Source organism: Dendropsophus ebraccatus, chromosome 5 (genome assembly GCF_027789765.1).
Source record: "Dendropsophus ebraccatus isolate aDenEbr1 chromosome 5, aDenEbr1.pat, whole genome shotgun sequence".
Lineage (NCBI taxonomy): Eukaryota > Metazoa > Chordata > Amphibia > Anura > Hylidae > Dendropsophus > Dendropsophus ebraccatus.
Window position 1 is genome coordinate 62,965,740 of NC_091458.1, and position 10,196 is coordinate 62,975,935.

A 10,196-nucleotide genomic window follows, 5' to 3' on the forward strand; every position below is an offset into this window, starting at 1 on the left:
AAAAAATGTTATTAAAAGTGTTATAAAGTGTAACAATAATTAAAATCATTAGCGTAAGGAATATATAGGAGTACTAGAGGTGATGATATGGTCCCCACAGAGCCCTGATGTCTACAGCATGGAGTCTGTATGGAATTACATGAAGGGGTAGAAGGATCTGAACAGCCTACATCCTTAGAAGAGCTGTGCTTAGTTTTCCAAGATGTTTTGTACAACCTCCCTGCCGAGTTCATTCAAAGACTGTGGACAAGTGTATCTAGAACCGATTGTGTTTTGAAGGTCAAAATAAATTCTGGCTGTAAACTTTGGTAGATAAAATCTCTTCTGAATAAATGGGTGGTCTTCTCAAAGAGGTGGTCTTTTGAAAAAAAGTTTAAAAAGTTTCAGTGTATATATATATATATATATATATATATATATATAAACTTTTAAACTTCTGAATATATATACATATATAAACTTTGAAATACTGTGAATCGCTCTTCTGGATGAACTTATTTTGCTTAACCACAAATGCTTAACAACCGGACATATCTATTTATAGGAGTCTGAAGAAACTATACTATGGTAACATTGATGATAGATAACAACAAACATTTAAGTAGCTGTGAACTCTTGGTCTACTGCTGTAAAGCGTATTATAGCAGTGACTCTAACTCATGGCAGTGAAGGGACTAAAAACCATGACTTCTTACTAGTATATGAGTGGATGTAGCTGTGCAACTAAAGACCTGATAAGCCACATCAGATAGATAGACACCAGTCTGCACTATACAGCTGCTCGACTTTGCAGGGTGGTTACATACAGAGCGGAGCGTCCACAGTTCTGTGGTCACCTATGTGGTAGACAGGTGTCACTGCTCACCTTGACTTCTCTTAGGCTGGGCTTGTTTTCTGCGCTTCTCTTTCAGATCCTCGGACATGGTACATGTGTTTTGGACAGTAACTCATCCAATCTGAGCTGAAGTTTCGGCAGCTTTCTGTTCTGAGTCTGACACACATGCTAGGGAGTACCCCACAACTCCCTGGATGATGTCACACGTGGAGGGGCTGTCCTCCAACAAACCAAAAGCCTAAAATGAATTGCTGCCCAATACTTATTAACCCTGCTCATAATGCTGAGTCTAACCGTGTCTTCAAATGAGTCTCACTTATAACTAATTCATACACACATGACTTGTTAGAAGAAATTACAGCTGGTCTGCTAGTGTGATAATATCCTGTAAAATACTATCTGTGTATGTAGCGATAGCGACATTTTTGACTGTATACAGATCTGTTATCCCCTTCCTGTACATGTTAATACACACATTTATTCGTTACTTCAGCCAAGTATGTGAGAATCGTGCAAAACCACATGTACTTATAAGAGATTAGAAGATTAACAAGCACGGAGGAGATATGCCAGTAGTTGTGAGCAGTTTCTCTTTGCTCCTGTCAAATTGATATATGGAGGATATAATGATATTTTTAGTAATGAATTATTAACCTTAAAAAATATTATATAAAATACAATAAAATATATTGAGACTATAGGATGGAAGTAAGTGTAAAAAAAATCCTTAACCCATTGTCAGGATTCTTTCAAGCTTTGTTCGCACGCTTGACTATTTATTTTTTTTTTATATTTTTTTTTAATAGCATTTTCTACAAGTGTTTTTGGTATTGTTTTCGTTTTGATACCTTTCTGTTGTTTTTTTAAAAGTCGAGCATGACCCTTTTTTTTTTTTTAACAAATGCTGGGGAGGGGGAGGATAAAAGAGATAACATGCTCTTACCTCCCTGGCTTCATTGCTGGTGGCCGCATGCTGCCACTCTGGTCCCCAGGTCCCTGGACACTTTCTGGTCTGAACAGGGACTCGGGTAATGACGTGTGAGGTCCACTCATTCAGTCAGCTGCCGTAATGGGGACCCGCCTTGGCCGCTGAGTGGCTGAGCAGACCTCAAACATCCGACCTGGGTCCCCGCTCAGACCAGGAATCGGCTGGGGACCCAAGGACCGGAGCGACAGTACGTGGCCACCATCGGTGGAGTGGGGAAAGTAAGAGCATGGTTTTTCATTTATCCCCCCCCCTCCCCAGCACTTGCTGGCAGGGCCGTCTTAACAAAACTATGGGCCCCTGAGCACAGCTGTGGACTGGGCCCCCCAACCTAAGATCAAGTCCTCGCATCCCCCTCCCCCTGACCCTCTAACCTTGTGCTGTGCAGCTCCATGTGGGGTAAAAAAATATACTCACCTCAAACATTGCTCCCCAGCTAAGTCTTCTTCCTTCAGGAGCTCCGGTACCCAGCAGCTGCGGTGGCTCCTGGATCCTCAGCGGCACCTCCAGGAAGTGACGTCAGTCGCCGAAAGCGACGTCAGGGACGCGCGGCACGTCTGCTAGGAATTTAAAAGTCAGTGGTCCATAAGCAGGGGCGTAGCTAATGTCTCCTGGGCCCTGGTGCAAGAGGTCAACTTGCCCCCCCCCTTCCTCGACCAAGCGATGCTATATATATATATATATATATATATATATATATATATATATATATATTATATATCTCATCTCAAGACTGATATTACCAATAATACCAGTATATAGGAAATATTGTCACCATACATATTACTGCCATACTGTCACTAACCAAACCCTGAATACTGAGAACAATATTGCCAATAATACCAGTACACAAGGGGGAAATATAACCATCACACCACAACTACTGCCATCACCATCATTTTGTTACTGACCAAATCCAGTATACTAAATCCAATAAAACACAGTACTAGATTACAAGTAACAAATAACACCACCACATACTGACTAACACCACCACATACTGACTAACACCACCACATACTGACTAACGCCACCGCTGCTACTGAATAATCCACTGTACACAGATCACTATCACCTCATCCAGTCATATAGAGGTAGACGCAGCTACACACAGGTTCTCTACTCCATATACATCACAGTGCAGATATATTCAGTGACTCACAGGGGACGTCTTCTCTGATCGGAGTTCTTCCCTTTTCATCTTCTTCATCTGCCCTGGGCCGTCATGAAAACTTCTCCGAGCCAAGAATAAACAGAATCTGCCAGACAGACATATTAGGCTCCTCACACTGGCACCATCCTCATCTCTATACACACTGCACATCTGTATTGGCCCCTTTACACCCTCATTTAGTGGGTAGGCTGACTCTATGTGATCCCCCTTATAGTATATGCTCCCCTCTGTGTGGTCCACTATAGTACATCCCCTATTGCATACACCCCCGTGTAGTCTCCCTTATAGATGTTCCCCTGTGTTGTCACCCAGATAGATGGCCCACCATGTTATCCCCCTTATAGATGTCCCCCATGTTATCCCCCTTATAGATGCTCCCCCGTATCCCCCTTATAGATGGTCCCCCATGTATCCCCCTTATAGATGGTCCCCCATGTATCCCCTTTATAGATGGGTCGCCCTGTACCACCCTTATAGATGCCCCCCCATGTATCCCCCTTATAGATGGTCCCCCCTGTATCCCCCTTATAGATGTTCCCCCATGTCTGTGAAAAAAACAAAAAAACCAACACAACTCACCTGACAACTCGCTCCCCCGCTGTGTCTCTCTCCTCCTGCAGTCCTGTCTGGCTGTCAGCTGACACGCGGCTCCCGGCTCTGCATGCTCCCGTCCCCGGCAGCACATACATCAGTGAGCTCTGTGCGCGCCGGGGATGTTACTTCCGGCACGGGGGTGCTTATTTTCGACGCACCCTGCGCCGGAAGTACTTCCCCAATGCACACAGAGATCACTGATGTATGTGCTGCCGGGGACGGGAGCGTGCAGATCCCCCATGAGTTATAGGCCCCCGGGCAGCCGCCTACCCTGCCCAATGGGAAAGACGGTCCTGCTTGCTGGACTTCTCCTTTAAGCACAATAGAGAAACAAGTACCGCAGACCTTAAAAAATGGCCCCAAAATGCTGCACAAAAGAACACATGAAAAACCTATGGACCACTCAGGCTAAGTGCATACACAGTAAGATAAAATAGGTAAAAAAAATGGGGCCGTATTCTTGATTTAATAATGTGCTACAATAAAGTCCAAGGAAAATGTCATGCTGTGCACACATTGCAGGATCTCTACCTTGCTTTTTGATGCTGTGGTCCCAGCTGGGGAGTGTATAGAAGAGAAGAGGGTAGAGATAGGTAGAAAAAAGAACAGCATATCTCATTGGTGTACAGGATCGCAAAAAACAACAATAACCATTGACTTACTACAGCTGTGCCACATACATAAATATATACAGTGACATCTTGTGGTAAAACCTGAGAATTCACCTTCATTACTACTTTACTTTACAGTACAGGACTTTTAAGACCCATACTAGAAACACCCGTGGTGGGACACCACACATGTATTTAAGAAATAACACAGGCCAGGAGAGGCCACACATCCTCTTCTGTGATGAGACAACCCCTGTGATTTGAGAACTGCAGCCACCACCAGCAATAGCTGATTTTGATGAGGGATGATGGGATCTGCTATTCCTTCCCATAGCTATGGCCTAAACGATAATTTTAGGACTTCTGCCAAAATTGGCCAAAAAATGAAAGGGCAAAAACAAACAAACAAAAAATGTTAGTCCAGTAGTGAAAGTATAGGGAGGTCATCAGAAGACTTTGGGGGACTGGCAGCCTCTTAGTACAGCCAGCCAACCCTACACCCAGAGCAGGCATTACACAAAAATCTATACTTTCTCTGTAGACTGTAGCCTAGTTTACGCCTGTTTAAGACATAAACCATAATAAACGTGGTGCGGGAGTAGGCCCCACTTCCTCCTTGCCTTGCCATGTCTCCCCCCCACCCCCCCACCACCACCTGTCCATCAGCGAGCAGCGAATACGGCTGGTGTATATCATCGAAAAGGTAAATCTGCCTCTTTTCTGTGGGGTATGCCAGGGGAGCATCTTAATAAAGACCCCTAGGATTTCCATAAATCCCTGGATCAACAACCCTTGCCCAATTTACTGACTGTAAATTATTACCTTTTAGATCCTTAGGCCCTTTTAATTTCTTGCAGAGAGGTCATCATGACCACTTCCTCTGGCAGAGCGCTCCATAGTCTCACTGCTCTTGCAGTAAAGAATCCCTTTCTGTGTAGATATAGGAAAGTCTAAAGACCCCATCCACTAAATACTAGATTAGCAGTTCACAATCTGCACCACAAACCTGCAGCAAATCCATTGTTTCGGAATAAAGTCCCAGTTTTATATTGCCCAGAATAGTATATAGTATGCAGTACTACAAAGTACAAACTACTGTAGAGATAGGGGGCTCAGGTGCGGTATATAGTGAATGAAGCTTTCCACATAGCAAAAGGAGTGTATGGATTCACTTACCTTGTTGTGGTTGTGTGAGACCATAGGCACAACTCTATATACCATGTACTGCTCTCTGAGGACCGCTACCAGCACAGATTCCGGAGCATATAAATGCAAAGGAAATGCCAACCAAGACCAGGCTCGCAACAGTGATGAAAGCACAACTGACCAAAAAATGCATTGAGGCCGCTTAATGAGAACAGGCTATGAAGAGAAAAAAAGGCTATATATTAAATAACAACACGTTTCTGCTTTTACACTCTCATGTCATGGAGATAAAGGCTCCATGACAGTGTAGGAGCTAAAAGGCGTTGTTTGTTTCGCTACACACTTTATATCCTATTTTCATTCATTCTTTAGGGTGACTTCACGCGTAATGGATCCACAGCGGATTTCACATGAAAGGCATGGGATCCGCAGCAAATTTCGCTTCAATTTTGCAGCGTGAAATCCGCTGCGGATCTGTTTTGTGTTCACACGTACCGTATCGCTGTGTTTTTATCACTGCGTTTTTATCGCTGTGTTTTTATCGCTGCTTTTTTATCGCTGCGTTTTTGTTGCGTTTTTTACATGCGTGTTTTGATTTTCACATGATTTTCATGTGAAAATCAAAACTCGCATGTAAAAATCGCACCAAAAACGCAGCGATAAAAACGAGATAAAAACACAGCATTAAAAACTCAGCGATACGGTACGTATGAAGCTACCCTAAGTGTGTTTTTTGGTCGGTTGCGCTTTCATTACAAGAGGAAGATCTTTGTTAGGAGCCAGGTCCTTGTTGGTATTTCCTTTGCCATGTATAAAATAAAAAGCAAAATTACTCCTGTCCTTTATTTAAAGAGATAATAAAACAAAAAATGAATGCAGTCAAAGTCTTATATATATACTTCTGCTTTGCTTTCCTATGAAAATATACTTGCTATAAAGGAAATACTGGGCATGATAGGTGTGGATTTGGTAGTAATGCATTTGATACATTTGTATGTTTTACAAGATGGTTCTCCAAGTTACCCAATAAGGTATTTGGGGTCTATAGAAAGAGATCAGCATAATCATGTTCAAGTCTCACATCTGATCACATACTGTAGCTACACATCATTATGCTCTGGTGCCACCTACTGGTGGAAGAAGAAATCCACCTAGTGGAACCATGTACAGTACATGGAGCCTATATGTCTCCTAACATGATGCCATACAGTTTCTATTATATGCTGTTCTACAGGTTCTGTTAGGTGTTTAAACAACTTTAGGAGAATACAGCATGTAATATAGAACATGTCACAATATTGCATTTTACATCTGGCACATTAAAATAAATAGTTTAGCGTTATACTTAGGTTTACTGTCCCCCTCTGGGGGGAGTGGCTAGCAGCAAGATGGCGTAGCTGCACCTGTCTCGGCTCCGTGGACTCCTGCCCCACAACAAAGCCTCCCAGGAGTGTGCTGCCTTATGTGGGATGTTTGCGGCCCCTTACCGGGGTGAGCTGTGGATGCATTCACCTGTCCTGGTGAGGTGGAGGTATACTGTACATCAGCATACCAGTCAGCGGTTTTCTGAATATAAGTAATGCCAAGGAAGACAAAAAACACATGGCAGGACATTCGCACCCACAGTGATCTTCTACTTGTTAGCGCTATTTAATACTGACATCACATATTTATTGATTAGGCATTAAAAAGTGATCTTCCACTATGGTTTTCTAGTAACAAATTTGAGTTGTGAAGGCAATATCCTGGCAGTCGGATGCCAGCAATCAGTAAGTGATGCCATAATCCTTTAAAATCTTTATGTCACCAGGCAAGTAGAACACTTAATTTACCAAAAGTGAATCCTTACCCCATGTGGGGATGAGACTTAGCTTGTTCCTTGTCAAGGAAAAAGTGTGAAAGCTTGGGTTGTGCACTTGTAATCTGTGAGCCTCTTCCAGAGGATCCATGCTGGGAATGAAAGAAATGTTGAGGCGTCCCTTTAATCTGGGACTGTCCAAAAATTACCGTAGGTCCCTTAGGTAAAATCTAGTATTGGTTCTACTGTATAGTGTGGCCTCCCAAATGTAATCTTCCACTACCTTTAGTCTGGCGTAGCTACCATGAAGGCAGACCAGGCAACTGCTATGGGCCCGTGAAGCGTGGTCTGCCTCCATTGTAGCTATGGTTCACAGCAACCACTGGCAAGCTACCCACCCTTCCAGTCTCTCTTGAGGTAGTATTGCACCTCCAGCCACAGGAGCCCCCCCCCCCCCCCATGCACATACTGAAATTACACAGCGCAGTTCCATAGTGTTCCATTCTCCCAGCTCCCCATCGTGCCAGTGGTGTCACTCATGCGCTGGGAATCTGAGAGATTGAAACACCACTGGACTATGCTTGGTCATGTGAGTATGGGGGGTGGGGGGCCCATATGGAATTCACAAGGCCTAATGAATTCTAACTATGTCCCCGCTTATCACTGCTGCTGTTGCTATCAGTATTGGTGCTTTTACACGGAACGATTATTCACGAATTTTCACGATAACGATCGCATTTAAATGATAATCGGCTCGTGTAAACACAGCAAACGATCAAACGACAAGCGAGAAATCGTTCATTTTGATCTTTCAACAAGTTTTCAAATCATCGTTGGTCGTTTGCAAAAAATTTGCAGATCGCTTTGTGTAAACAGTCTTTCACTGGTTTACCCTATGTGTGACATGGGCTTAAGCGATCTTAAAACGATCACAATAACGATTTTTTCTAACGATCTATCGTTTTGTCTAAACGCTGATCGTTGTAAAAAACACATCGTTACTTCAAAACCGTTAAATGATAGATTGGGCAAATTATTGCTCCGTGTAAAAGGACCATTACACTGCTCACTGCTAGCCTTGATCGCTGCTGCTGAGCAGTGTTTTATGATTGCCAGTTGACTCTGCCTGTTGGGAACCTTGAGGATCAGATCGCCGGTCTAATGGGGATCCGGACCGGGTTCTTGATCCTCATAAATGAAAGCAGAGCCAGTTATTCCCTGCTGGCAATTAAGCTTCATACCCTGATCCCAGCTCCCCCTGTCTACTCCTGCGATCCCCGTTCCTAATTCCTCTGTTTGCTTGACTCGTTACCTGACCTCCCGCTTGACCTTTGACTTTCCGTTTGATCTCTGATTTTGTACTACATTGTCCGTTTGGTTCTTACTTGGCTTGTCGACTCTCCTTTGTTGTGTTTGTCTGTCTGTCTTGTTTGGTGGGGGGGCTACTTTGGGACCTAGTCAGGGAGGAGGTGGCTGAGAGAAAAGACGTCCACTCACCTCCCCGGATCCAGCGGCGGGTCCTGCACCGCTCCCCGGTCCCCATCCGCTTCCTGGTGTCTGATGCGGGCTCGAGACGTGATGTCTCAAGTCCGCTCAGCCAGTCAGTGACAAAGGCGGGATCCGTTTCAAGTCCGCTCAGATCCCGCCTCTGTCACTGACTGGCTGAGCGGACACCAGGAAGCGGCCAGGAACCAGGGACCAGAGCGCCGCGATACGGGATCCGCCGATGGAGTCGGGGAGGTGAGTGGACGTCTGTTCTCTCAGCCACCTCCTTCCCGGCCAGATTCCAAAATAGCCCCCCCCCCCCCACTGGAGTACCCCTTTAAGTGTAGGGCACCTATTTGTGTTTTTTTGCGGCCGCCTAGGGCCAACTGGGGCAAATAGGTGGGGACAGTGAGTGGGTGAACTTAGGGTCCGTATTATCGTCTTGTCTCTATCTCCCAGTCCTGACAGATCCTTCTCAATATTAAAACTAAAAATGAAGTTACATAAGAATTTCTCCTATAGTTCTCTACTGTTCTGGTAAAATCAACAAGGGTCTAGATCAGGGATTGAGAAAATTTGCCTTTCTAGGCATGATGGGAAATATAACTTTACAACAGCTAAAGGTCCAAGGGTTCCCCATCCCGGGTCTAGATATTCTCAAGATCATCTATATCAGAGTAAAACAGACCAACTACAAATAAAGAAATAAAACATAATTGACAAAAAGAAGACATTTTATTGTCTTATGAAAAAGGCTAGTAGAATGAATTTACAAGTACAAAAATACACACTGTACAAAACAGTCAAGGGATTTACAACCGGTTCTCAAACTGTTAAAAATATATTTTTGTTTTATTTTTTACATAAGACATTCTTTAAAAAAAAAAAAACTTTGAACGTGAAATTAGAAAGTTCTAGAGTCCTCAATAGTCACTTCAAATGTCTACATTATATTTATATATTTTTCCTCAAATACAGTACAATAAAATATACAGTAACATAAGACAAGTTTTTTTTAAGGAAATGTGTTCTTTGGTTTTATTACATTTTTTTTTAATTTTTAATGTAAAAAAAATATTTCAAATATAAAATATTTGGACATACAAAAAGACCCTTTCAATCCAATTTTTAACTTTTTACTTCATTTTTTATGGACACTCACAAACCAAATAAATATCACAGTTTACTGTCCTTCAAAGTCAGGCACAAACCAGGTAATTTTCTGAAAACCAGATCAAAATGGAAATATTTGGGCTCATGAAACTTTATTAGCAGTCATTTTGTGGCCCATCCTATTCATCACATTTAGCCTACCATATCTTTCCTGAATGCCTGATATTATTGAGATCCTTAATAAGCTTTAGATTGACTTGAATTCATCTGGTGTCTTCTTATAAATATTCAATCCTATAAAAAAGCTTTTGCATCTATTGTAAAACATAGGTGTGTAGTGTGAACACTGACAGCCATTCCATAACTTGCTGGCATAACTGTTGGCTGGTTACCAATGTTAGAGATGTGAAGTATATACGGTATGTAGTTTAGTATTTAGTAATTTCTTTTAAAAT

The 10,196-nt window shown here is 42.9% G+C and overlaps 1 protein-coding gene across 1 annotated transcript in view; it reads right to left on the reverse strand.

Annotated features, from left to right (window-relative positions):
* Positions 1 to 936, reverse strand: part of LOC138793617 (zinc finger E-box-binding homeobox protein zag-1-like) — an 88,307-nt gene extending 87,371 nt beyond the window's left edge. Inside the window, exon 1 of the mRNA XM_069972269.1 lies at positions 866 to 936. Within this exon, the coding sequence (XP_069828370.1) occupies positions 866 to 923 (58 nt within the window). The 5' untranslated portion in view covers positions 924 to 936. The remainder of the gene's footprint in view (positions 1 to 865) is intronic.
* Between the last annotated feature and the right edge of the window lie 9,260 nt (positions 937 to 10,196).